General features: G+C 31.7%; 1 protein-coding gene across 2 annotated transcripts in view; it reads right to left on the reverse strand.

Moving 5' to 3' along the window:
- LOC145261079 (condensin complex subunit 1-like) overlaps positions 1–13821 on the reverse strand; it is a 125660-nt gene extending 111839 nt beyond the window's left edge. For both annotated transcript variants that reach the window (XM_080119258.1, XM_080119257.1), the window contains exons 1-3: positions 13678–13821; positions 8238–8359; positions 285–360 (exon numbers count right to left, since the gene is read on the reverse strand). In XM_080119258.1, coding sequence (XP_079975384.1) covers positions 285–360; positions 8238–8358 — 197 coding nt within the window. In that variant the 5' untranslated portion in view covers position 8359; positions 13678–13821. The remainder of the gene's footprint in view (positions 1–284; positions 361–8237; positions 8360–13677) is intronic.

A 13821-nucleotide genomic window follows, 5' to 3' on the forward strand; every position in this document is an offset into this window, starting at 1 on the left:
ATCGTCCCAACACTAGTATAAACCCATCATCTTCAAAAAAAAAAAAAAAAAAGACTTTATGCTTGCCACACTGCCATCAAATAATTCCTTCATAGTACCAACGTTGTTATTTTTGTCACATGGGGGGGGGGCATACTCTAAGAAAGTGTTTCACGCTGTATCGACTCGACAAGTCCTCATCCTGTGCAACTCATCAAGTGTCTGAAAGAAATGTGCATCGATTACAAAGAGACGATAGAACATTAACAATATTCGATGAAAGATAAATAAAATCCAATAATTACCATAAAATGCTAAATGGAACATCAAACTTTTGCAATATTGTCAGGTAACCATTGTTTTTCATTTCCACTCTGAATTCTACAATGAGAAAAACAAATTTAACATAATTCAATAAACTGGTTGCATACAAATCATTACATCAATTTATCGCAAATAGAATATTCAGTGTTCCTTCCTTAGTTAGTCCACACATTAAGCATTAGGTGACATTTTGTTTTTTTTGTGCGCATGCGTGTTCTTTCATTTTTTTTTTTTTTTCTCAGGCTGAAATGCTCGGTTCTTTTTAATTTCAATTCTAATGAAACTAACTCATTTTTTTTTATGTTTTTGTATTTAAAAAAAAAAAAAAAAAAAAAAAAATCATGCGTACATTTTATTCGCGGTTTGAAATTTGTAAATATAAAAACAAACCTATAAGTCTTTTTTATGGTCTCATATTTACTTAATTTCATACATTATTTTAAGACAGAGGAGGGGGGATGACACACGGAATACGGACAGTGCTGAAATAATAACGTTATTTAGAAAGCCATTCTTAATATGGGGAGGGGAAGGTATTATTTAAACTATTCTGTACTTTCACCTAACAATTTATTAAATAAGAAACTGACATGTATTACCTCTATTTTTGTTTAGTATTAGTTAACATTAGGATCTGTTTCTCAATCCAATTTCTTGATTAGTTTATTGTAAAGCAAGTGATGCCTAATCACTAACTGCACTTTGAAATATTTATTTTTGGAGTAGCATGAATTTTAAATAAGGTGCTTAGCATCAATTTTAAATAACTTCTACAGTGTAATATGCATATTTAAAAAATACAAACAATTTATAATGAAATCATGTATTTCGAAAACCTGTTGAGTCATTAAGTGACATCGTGTTGATGATGGAGGAGGGGGGGGGGGCACAAGCACAATTATGTTGCTTTAAAAAGTACTCTGGAGGCTGCCAGGGATTATCAAAACTTTTCTTTTTTAGGTGGGGTTGGGGTGTGGTAAATTTTAGCCTGTTCATTCTCCCAAGCATTACCACCACTTTTTCTGTTTATGGAGAGGGGGCCCGTAGATGATTTCGCTGAAATGCTGCGTCAGAACAGATATAACACTTTGATCTTAGCCAAAAGGCCAAGTAAGCGTAATATAGTTTTCTACCAAGCATTACCTCCTCCAAAAATAAAAAATACAAAATAACCGACACAGCATATATTTTAAGAGGTAGGGAGGGGAATATGGAGTAAGCCCCGGTAATGGCTGAAGCAGCAGTTTATGATCTCAAAAATACTTTATTTCATATATATTTTAAAACAGTGAGGTGGGAGATATAAAATCAGTCCAGGAAATGGTCAAAACCATTTACGAGTTAAACATTACTATATTTCATTCATATTTTTAACAGGGGTGTGGGGCTTACAGAGTCAGTCCCGGAAATGGCTGCAACATTTTACGTTTTAGACATTAATTTATTTAATGTATATTTATAACAGTGTGGTGGGGGATAAGAAGTCAGTACCGGAAATGTTTGAAACAGTTTACGATTTAAGCATTACTTTATTTCATGTATATTTTTAACAAAGATTATTACATAGTTATTTTCATAAGAGGGAGGCGATAATGTGGGTTAAAATTATGAAAAATGATTGTCGAAATTAGTAACATATCCAAGAATTATGAAAAATGATGAAATCTGAGTTAATTGATTGGTATTTTTTTTAACAAAATAATCGACCCAGACAATATATCAAAGTTATTATTTTCATAAGGGGGGGGGGTCTAAATGTGGGTGAAAATTATTAAAAAAAAACGATTGCCGAAATATAGTAACATATCCAAAAATTATGAAAAATGATGAAATGTGAATTAATTAAATGATGTGCTTTTAATGAAATAAATAACTCCGACAATATATCAAAGTTATTTTTGTAAGGGAGGCGGGTGAAAATGTAGGTTAAAATTATGAAAAATGATTGTCGAAATTAGTAACATATCCAAGAATTATGAAAAATCATAAAATGTTAATTTATTGATTGGTGCGTTTGTAATAAAATAAATCGGCACAGACACTATATCAAAGTTATTTTTTTTGTAAAACGATAATGTATGTTACAATTATCAAAAATAATTACCGAAATTAGTAACACATCCAAGAATTATGAAAAATGGTGAAATGCGAGTTAACTGATTGGTGTGTTTGTAATGAAATAATTGGCCTAGACAATATATCAAAGTTGTGATTTTCGTAAGGGATGGCTAGAATGTGGGTTAAAATTATGAAAAACGATTGCCGAAATTAGTAACATATCCAAGAATTATGAAAAATGATGAAATGTGAGTTAATTAATTGGTCTGCTTGTAATGAAATAATCGGTCCAGACAATATATCAAAGTTATTTTAATAAGGGGTAGGCAATAACGTAGATTACAAATATAAAAAAATGATTGTCGAAATTAGTAACATATCCTGTTACATGAGAAGAGCTGTCCACTTTTCATGTAAGTAAAAAAATAGGGAATTAGTTAAATGCAAATGTGAAATAGGATAGTCAAGGATTCGAACTTGCAAAGCTAGATTTGGAATTGAGAATTCCAATCATAAGTTAAAACAAACACAGAATGTTATTAAAAATGGAATGTCCAGTAAATTGTTGATTCTGTTAAAATATTTAATAAATACAAATTTGGCTGGAAACTATTCACATTCTTAGAAAGAATGCATAATAAAATATGGGTTACAGAATTAGAGAAGTAAGTTAAATTCCTTTGTAAAACAACAAAGAGAATGGGAAATTTCCTGGTCGTCAGAAATGGTTTCAATAGCGTGCAAATCGCACATGTTGATAACACGTGAGTTATAGTCATGTTGATCAGACATACATGTGATTTCTCAATATAGGAAAGAGTTTGAATTTAGTTAGGGGGAGTTAGATCAGTCAGATCAGAGAAGTTCACACCGATTCTCGGCACCCTCTGGAAGCGAGAGGGGGGCGGGTTAGAGATAACCATGTAACAACTTTGAATCCCTAAAATACAAAATCATGTCCGACCGGTCGAAGAAGAAATAAACGTATCATCATGTGGTTTTGTATCTGCGTCTTCTGTGTTCATCATTACAACAAGAAAGGTAACGTGTTTATCTTATATGCACAACTGTCAAAACGTAAATGTCAAACGCACTATCTCTCGGTCTATCTATCAAGATATTCACAAATATTAATATGAACTTTGTGTTTATAAAAATGTACAACTGTCAACGTAAATGTCAAACGCACTCTCGGTCTATCTATCTATATATCCAATCTCCTCTCATTGTGTAGTAACATCTACACTGTATTTATATATATATATATATATATATATATATATATATATATATATACATATATATATATATATATACACAGTACTGTCTCTCTCTCCTTATATGTACTGTCTCTATATCTCCCCAATGTCTCCATCTCTTACAACCTAGACATCTTAAGACACATGAACACTCCTAAGACTGTCTCTATCACTCTAAGACTCTCACAAATATGAACAACAAATAACATAAGCCCTTTTCTAATAGAATTACATAACATATATGAATGTTTGGTGCCGTATTTGGTACTTTTAAAAATAACACCCCTATGCAACAATCCAAGAATTATGAAGAATAAATCAATTGGTGTGTTTGTAATGAAATAAACAACCACAATAATATATCAAAGTTATTAGTTTCGTAAGGGGTGGGAGAGGGGGGGGGTCATAACATGGGTTAAAATCATAAAAAATGATTGTCGAAATTAGTAACATATCTAAGAATTATGAAAAATGATGAAATGTAAGTTGATTGGTTGATGCGTTTGTAATGAATTAATCGGCCCAAACTACATATTAAAGTTATTATTTTCGTAAGGGGGGAGGGGTGCGATAATGTCGATTAAAATTATGAGAAATGATTGTCGAAATTAGTAACATATCAAAGTATTATGAAAAAAATGATGAAATGTGAGTTAATTGATTGGTGTGTTTGTAATGAAATAATCCACCCAGACAATACATCAATGTTATTATTTTTCGTAAGAGGGGGGGGAGGGCCGATAATGTGGGTTAAAAATATGAAAAATTGTCGAAATTAGTAAAATATCCAAGAATTTATAAAAATAATGTAATGTGAGTTAATTGATTGGTTTGTTTGTAATGAAATAAGCCCAGACAATTTATCAGTTTCTATAGGTGATCAACAATATTTTTCTGAAATTTCAATGTTAACTTCTGGGAATGACGTCACAGTCGTAGTGGTGAGTAGAAAGACACATGATTATGTTGATTTTTAACGTGCTTTGGAGTTCTCTATGAATTAACAAACCTTCAGTTTTGGGGTGGGGCTGGAGAGAGTAATGTCGATTTTGGGGTGGTGCAATCTCCCACAATGTCATATTCCAAATATTATGGAATAACTATGGAATCATATTCCGGAAATGACATCGTTTCTCTTACTAATGTGTTGTTGGCGGTTGTAGTAGTAAGGGGGGGGGGGAGAACTATATTAATATTGAAAATTGTGGTAAAGTAAAAGTTGCCTAATGATCATTCGCATTAATGCATTTATGTAATTATTCGGAAAACCTGCTGAGTTATGGTCAAGAAATGATATCATTTCACTTAAAATGACGCTGTCAGTAGTAAGAAGGGAAAGAACACAGTAATGTGGAATTTTGTAATGAAGCAAGGGTTGCCTAATCACAAATCTTCTCAACATATTTGTTTATTTGTTTGTAAAGCCGGCTGAGTAATCTTCTGAAAATGACGTCCTTTTTCCAAAAAATTTTGATTGTCGGTAGTGGTGAAAAAATGAAACAGTAATGTAGAATTTGATAATGAAGCAAGGGTTGTCTAATCACTTAACTTTGTCAATGCATTTATGCATTAATTTTAAAATCCTGCTAAGACATCTTCCAAAAAATGACAATTTTTCTTACAATAATAGTGCCGATAGTGAGGGAGGAAAGAAACGCAGTAATGTTAAAATTTATGACGATGCAAGAGTTGTGAACTCATTAACCAACACAATGTATTTATGTATTAATTTGGAAATCCTAATGATCCATCTTATAAAAATTTCAATTTTCTTAAAATCATGGTAGCCTTTGTAGAAAGAGAAATTATTTCATATATGTTGTACAATACCCGTTGAGAGTATGTTAAATTGTTTCATATATGTATATAAATTACCCGTCCGAAGGTAGGTAAACATATTTTAAATATGTTGTAAATTATCCGTCCCAAAAAGGTAAAATTATTTCATATACATTCTGTAAATTACCTGTCCTAGGGAAGGTACAATTATTTCATGTGTAATAGCCATCCTAGGGTAGGTAAAATATTCTTTTGCTCGAAATAGCAAATGATACATACAGATTAAAAATTCCTCTCTCCAAAGAAGAACAATTATATTCAAAATCAACTCCAATTTTCTCATTGTTTATATGGTCCCGAGCAACGTCGGGTAGCCCAGCTAGTAAATAGATAAATTGCAAAATCTGCCTTTAAAAAAAGCCAATCTGGCTGCCCTAGACAAGAATATGAGTGAACTCCCTTTGATGTAATCTTTTTAGAATATCACTATCTGGCATTGTTCATGTGGAAAGAGAAGGTATACTAAGGATATTAAGTACCCCCCCCCCCCAGCAAAAAAAAAAAAATTATTTCAATCAAAATAGCAATAGCGAGTGCCCGTACGAGTGCAAAAAAAAAAAAAAAAAAAAAAAAAAAAAAAAAATTAGGCGCAGTAGGGAGGCTTGAACCTGCAACGCAAGAGAGGAAAAGCTGAACGAAGCTAACGAGCTTGCTATCACGACAGGTCGAAATATTTAAAACATACATTCAGATTGCTAGGTGTATGACTTCAAAAATGTCCATGCAAAAAGTGATCCCTTTCCTTGCAAAAAACGGCCCATTTGCCCAGCACAGAATCAATTTTTAGATATTTTGCATCTGAGAGATTGATCTTTCAAACAATACTAATTTTGTCACAATCAAATGCAATGGTAACTATTTTCATAGAAATGTTAATAAACATTTAAGATATTCTAACTTTTGACTGGAAAGACGTACATGCTGTGTTCAAATTCCATAGCAAAGACAATTTTTTTCCCTAATTAGCTAAAACAACTAGAAACGTTGACGGGTACAACTTCCACTATGAGTACGTGAACACATCTCGGCCGCTTATTTGAAAAAAACTGGTATACCGCTAGTGAGCGTGCTATGCTGAAATGTTTCATCGTTAATAGTCGGATTTAAAAGGAGATTTCTTCGAATATACAAATCACAGCAAAAATATTAAAATATCATTTTCAAGTAAATTTTATTATGAATCCAGTTTTATTTTTATGGGCGTAGAAAAAAACGTACTTATTACCGATTTAAAGACTATGGGTATCAAAATAAGTAGCAGTGTGCGCCTTGTCCAGCGCTGAACGTTATTGTGTCTAGTATTGCTAATTGAAAAGTATAAGCGAGAGGATGTATCTTTATTGGACGCCAGAATCAATTTCCGAGAAACATCACTCCTGGCCATACACACAGACATTAGTGCAGATACAGAGCTCAAAGGCTTTGATTAGGTCGAGCAGTTTTGGGGGCATGCTATCAAGTATGCATGACCTTTCAAAGTGCTCCACGGTCAACAGAGTCAAATGCAGCAACAAAGTCAATGAAGCAGACTGATAGCTCCGACGATGTTCAATTATTTTTCTGAGCGTGAAAATTTGGTCAGTACATCCTTGGACTGGCCGAAATCTGCATTGGTTTGGCCTTGTTCGTGTGTCCCTTTGTTTTTAAAACTGCTTCAACACGATGGTAGAAAAAAATTTTTGCTTCTTGCAACAGCGTTTATCACCTGTTCTTGTAACATGATAACATCATTCCAGACGAGGGAGTTTTTTTGGTTTCCTCAACATGGGTGAAGATTTGGTGGAGGGTTTGGAACAAATACGTATGAGGAATGTTTGAAAATTTCAAATGAAAGACAGTCTTATTGTTTTTCAGTTTTTTTTATGGCGTCCAGGATGTCATCAGTGGTGGGGGAGGGGACAGTTATAAATCGCAGAAGAAACAGTTGGAATCTGAGGAGTTTGACCGAAATGGTTTAGCAATGGTTAAGAAGTGATCAATCCAATGTTGGAAGTGCTCATCAAAATTCGTGATAGGGTCGCCTTGCTGATTGAAGATTATTTTGTTGCTGGCTCCGAATGGTTTCATGATGGATTGTAGCATACAGTACAACTTTCTGATGACAATGTTTTTGCCAATTTTCTGCAAGTAAATATTGTGATCAGCTCTCAGAGAGCAAGCGGTTTTAGATGCAAGTGACAGAAGTCAGATCCGGAACATCAAGCTTGTTTTGTTCGTTTTACAAGTTCAATTGTGCGGCCTGATATCGAATCTATGACACATCTTTTAGTCTGATATGTTACTTTGCTTTGTTTATTTTATGGCATATCTATCTTTTTTGGGTGCTTCTGTACTATTACGAGATTATGTAGTCAATAAATGGATTTTCAGATTAAAAAAAAAAAAAAAAATGGTTTCTACGGATTTTATTTTTCAATTCTAATAAGTTACAATGGTAGCTTCTGAATCATGCAGTCGAAATTACCAGAATATTACCGAAGTATTATTACTGAATTATTAAAAAAAAAAAACTTTAATCGTGTCAACAGGTGAAAAATTGCCGCCATCTGTTTTAAATAAAAACGGAAAATTACCTACCTTTTGAACTCTTCTTACAATCGTTTTCATAAAATTCTATTTTTTATTTTCTACCTTATCGATTTTCGTAATTTTTGGATATAATCATCGTAAAAATACAAGGAATACGTAGATACCATTGTTTTCGTGTGAAATTCAGTTTTTTTTTTTGTTTTTTAAATGTGAAAGCACAATACTTATTGTAAAGTTTATTTTCCTTACCTTCCAAAGCTCCCGGCAAATGACGTGCCGCAATGATTTCTTCAACCACATATTGCCGCGCAGTGGTTCTTTGCAACAAGTCTTTTTTGGAAATTGGTAAAATGAAGTCAAAAGCAGCCATTCTAAAAAATTTAGAAAAAAAAAAAAAGTAGAAATAAAGGATAAACATTTTATGATAAACATCTGAACTCCTCTCTTAAAATTTTAAGTATTATAAAAAAAAATAATTCAAAAGAAAAATCTTTAGCTTGGAGAGAAAAACATTTCTCCTTCCCTCCAATTGAATAAAAAAAACATAAGATTTTGAAATAAAATATGTACAAAACATGTTTATAATTCAAATGACAATGCAATACTACGAAAATAAACCATCCTCAGAATTTTATACATTTTTTCCTTGTCTTGATGTCAAATTGAAGAAAAAATGGTAAATGTGTAGTTCAGCAGCGTAAATTATTTGACAGACAAAAAATTGTAACTATTTTTATATAAGACACATTAGACCCAAAGACTGTTATAAACCAGAAAAAATTTCATTTTTATTAGACTAACTGTATGACGTTCGAGGCCGCCATACTACTTTTAAAATTTGGCCTTTCTAAGGTTTGACAGATTGGCCTTTTTAATGCAAAATTTGGCTTTTTTTACACTTTTTCATTACAAAAACATATGGTCTAACGAAAGAGCGTGTAAAAGGCCGATACTTCATGAGGAATGTGGACCCTGCGTAAACGTTTTTTTTTTTTTTAATGATTGCTCCCTGCAATGTGCAAAAGGTCTTCTTTCACTTTCTTCGTATATATCTCATACACTTTTTTTTAATCGAGCGTGTATTTTTTTTTTGTTGTTTTATTTCTTTGAGTAAATTTGATTCATACTTTTATTTTGTGCTTGTTTTTATTTCCTTTTTATTTTATTACTAGCTGTATCCTGCCACGCGTTGCTGTGGCTCAATTTGTTGTAACGGAAAAGTCTAATAAAAAGAGAAAATGCATGGTTCTTATAGTTCTTAGTACAGCAATGGACCCTCCCCCCCCCCTCAAAAAAAAAAAAATGAATAAAAAAAGGCAAAAATGTAAAAAGAAGTGGTAGTCTTGCAGTAAGTAATGGTCTGATTTGTTAGTGTTTTTATTTAATGTAAAATGTTTAATCTTCTCGAAGAACACAGTTTTTATGAATGTATTTGGAGAATACAAATCGTTACGGACTCTGGTGAATATGTTAACTTTGGGTAAATAATTTAAAAACTATATAAAACAGTGTCAGAGTGTTTTAGTTTGAACTGACTTTCCCGAACGTAACGTAAGCAGCAGCATTTGTACGTTTGAACTAAATATATAGCAAATGTAATTTCGTTAATGAAGAAGAAGCATTCGTAAATGTTAATTTAAACACGTGCAGATTTATTTAGTAAAGAAAAAGCAATCATATTTTTCGGATCTTAATCGGACCATTATCGGGTTCTTTATTTTGTTTTTGTTTTTCAATTGGAATGCAAGTAATTACACGATGTAAATATGTAAATAATAAAATTAAATAATAAATTGCTCATAGTTAGATTCCTAGGTTACAGTAGTCCAAACCGGAACTAAAAACAGAGTAGTCGCACAGTTTGTTTATTTTTTTGATTTTCAAGTGTAATACAAGTAATTTCACGATATCGTAGCGTTGTAATAGTAATTTGTAAAAAAATGGAATGTTTGTTTTATGTGTAGTTGAAAGCACTAATATGTGAAGCTCACAGTTAGATTCCTTGGTTGGAGTTGTCAAAACCAGAAGTAAAAACCAGGTAGTCTTGCAGTGTGCATCTCATGGTAAAAAAAAAAAAAAAAAAAAAAAAAAAAAAAAAAAAAAAATGCAAAACATAACACTATAATCTTAATCGGACGTTGAGCGCGTCCATTATTTTTTTGTTGTTTGTTTTTATTTTTTAAGTGAAACGCAAGTAATTTCACGATATCGTTGCGTTGTAATAATAAATTGTAACACAGGAAGTGTCTATTGAATAATAACTTTTTAGTGGGAAGCAGTAATAAGTACAGCTCATAGTCAGATTCCTTGGTTAAAGTCGTTAAAACCGGAAGTAAAATCCAAGTAGTCCCGCAGTGTGCGTTCTACAGTAAGTAAAAAAAAAAAAGTAAAAAAGATAATGTTAATCGGACCGTAATTTAATAATAAAAAATTAGTTTTTTTTTATGGGAGAAAACGAACAAAAGTATGGAAGCCGAACATGAACATTCAGTAAAACCGTATTTCATATTTAATATACAAATGTTTATAATATTATTAATCATTAAACTGTGTAAATCTTAAAACCTAACAAAATTATAACAAAGATTAATTATGAATTGCAGTTTGAAGAAAATAAACAAAAGTTTAAAAAAATCATTAAGTCACTTCTGCTTTTCCATAGTTCGTATGATTAACACAAGTCTGACGTCACGGAATGATGCATATTTTTTTTCACATTGTTTTAGAGATACCTAGTGTTCTCGGCAAGAGTTCTGGTGCCTTTAATTAGGCATAAATCGAGTCCCTTGTGACTAATTGAATTGAGAAAAGTTCAAACATTTAGGTGATATAAACATGATTAAAATGTTCAAATGACGCCATCCTCTAATTGCGATATCTTCGGCACAAATATAAAGGTGTCTCTGCTTGTAGAGATTTTCAAGTCCTTTTTTCACCAAACAGGTGATTTAAATATGAAGAAATTGTTGCGGCTCCATTCTCGATAAGGCATTTTTCTCGGAGCCAACTTTTGGTGAGTCTCGCTTTTGCCGGAGGTTTGTAGACTGAAAAACAAATGGAGGTTTACAAAAAAGGCGCTAAGTAATTATCTTGGCCCATACAAATTAACCAATCACAGGCTGCCTACAAGAAATGTGCGTAGGCGGCTTAAAACATGAAAATGGCGTAACTGGAATTTCTCACAATTTAGTCTGATAAAAATAAAATAAAAAAAAAAAATTTTTTCTGGGTTTTATTTAAGCCTTAGGGTCTAATGTATTTTATATAAAAATAAACTTTTTAAAATTTTTTGTCTGTCAAATAATTTACGCCGTTAAACTACACATTTACCGAAAAAACAGTAAAGAATCCGCGTGTTGTCCATTTGTGGTGTTATTTTGAAAAATACACGGTGCAGTGTGCACGTGATATGAAAGAATTGTTTTCTGCGATAGAAGCGTTGTTTAAATTTTAAAATAAAATAGGTTTCTAAGCCAAATTACAACGCAACTAAAATTATGAAAATAAACAAATAAATATTTGTTTTTAAAGTGATTATCAAGTCTTCAAAGACATCGCGATCATCTTTTCTTGTTCTCCGTCACCGTTCAACATTACTTGTTTTTTGGTTTGTTTGTTTTTTGTTTTACATGGGAGTAACCACTTATCAAGGCCCGGAAGCCACTCGGGGATAAGGGTTATTGCGTGTACAATAGTCAATGGGATAATATCGTAATAATCGAGATTTGATAAAGTATCTTACTTAAGGGGGCGGTTTATCAGGAATTTGTTTATGTTGGACTTGAACACATCCACGTTGTAGTTAGGTGGGAAACAGGCAAACGGAAGAGAGTTCCACAGGCGTGAACTTCACTTCTATTAAATATTGTTTTTCGGGTACTCATGCAGAGAGTGCCGTGCTGAAATAACGTTATTATTTAAAAAGCCATTCTTAACATGGGGAGGGGAGGGTGTTTTGTACGTATTCTGTACTTTAACCTTACAATTGAATAAAAAAAAAACCCATAAAACTTTAATTAAACGTGGAATTACGATTTAAAAAAATAGCGCGGATCACTCTCTGCATTAGCAGTTTTTCGAATCGAATAAACATTTTACATTAAATAAAAACACACAAAAAAAAAAACTTATCCAGTTAGGTAGAAAAGTAACTTATCTTGCCTTTGATAATTTTTATTTGTTATATATTTTGTTTTTTGACAACTTTTTCGTACCTCTGTGGATTGTAAAACAAACCCAAACAATTTAATCAAAACATGGCAATAAATGCACCTTTTGTACCGCGGCGCGGCGCTGAAATAACGTTATTATTACGAAAGCCATTCTTAACATGGAGAGGAGAAAGTATTTTTTTAATTATTCTGTACTTTCACCTAACAATTTAATGAAAAAAGATTTCGTAAAACAAATTTAGGGTTTGTATTACTGTACACAGATTCGAAAAAGTTGTTAAAAAACAAATATATAACAAATAAATGTTATCAAAGGCAAGATAAATTACTTTTCTACCAAACTGGATATAATTTTCGTGTTTTTATTCAATTTAACATGTTTATTCAGCTCGAAAAGCATACAGTGTTTACCGATGTATTGGAAAATTCAAAATGGCGCCCGACTCTCTCTTTAACACGGTAAGTTTGGAAAAAGGTGTAATAAATAATAAACTAGACAAAATACTGTTAGAAATTCGCTCAGTATATGTTACCGTGACATAACTTGACATATATTCGGTGGTTTTTAATAGTATTTTGCCTAGTTTATTATTTATAACACCTTTTCCCGAACTTACCGTGTTAAAGAGAGAGTCGGCCGCCATTTTGAATTTTCCAATACATCGGTAAACACTGTGTGTACAGTAATACAAACCCCAAATTTAATTTGCATTAATATGAAAGACAAATGGCGCTTCTACACTATATTAGAATGAAACTTCAGAAATCGTAATACTGAATTTCACATGCAAACAATGGTATCCACTTATTCCTCGTATTTTTAAGATGATTATATCCAAAAATTACGAACATTTGTAAGGTAGAAAATTATTTATTAAAGAAAATTAAAAAAAATAGAATTTAATGAAAACGATCGTAATACACAGGGGAGTTCAAAAGGGAGGTAATTTCCCGTTTTGATTTAAACAAGATGGTGGCAATTTTTCATCTGCTAACACGATTTTTTTTTTTTTTTTTTTTTAATAATTCATTAATATTCGGGTCATTTCGACTGCATAATTTGGAAGCTACCATGGTAATTTATTAGAATTACAAAAAAATCAATTGAAACCATTGTTTTTTTTTTATCTGAAAACTCCCATTTATCGACTAAAAAATCTCGTCCCAATAGTGTACAAGCGCCAGATAAATGTTTTAATTTTTGTAATTGGAAATAAAAATATCAAAATACTTACAGATCTTAGAAATAATTAAAAAAATATATTATAAAGTTTTAAAAAGGATTTAATATTTGGATCTTTATTTTATATAAAAACGAACGATTTAATATATTTACTTTCGATGACAAAAAAAAATCTAGACATTTTATTCTGAAAAAGAAATTGCCAATATTTACTTTTGAAATAGAAAAAAAAAACGGAGAATTGAGACATGGCTTTAAATTTATATTCACGCAATAAAGTTTAATAAACAATTTTCAGACAAATAATAAGTTTGTTTGCTTTTCAAAATCTCACCCGATAATTTTCCTTTTTTAAAAAAACACGTTATTATGTTCGAATACCTCCTCCTTTTTCTTTTCTTCCTCAGACTGTTTTTAAAAATAGTTTTTCAACGAATAATTTTGAACAAGGCGCCTATTCTTGTACCAATTTGAATTC

Source organism: Euprymna scolopes, chromosome 37 (assembly GCF_053919585.1).
Source record: "Euprymna scolopes isolate OS-2025 chromosome 37, ASM5391958v1, whole genome shotgun sequence".
NCBI lineage: Eukaryota > Metazoa > Mollusca > Cephalopoda > Sepiida > Sepiolidae > Euprymna > Euprymna scolopes.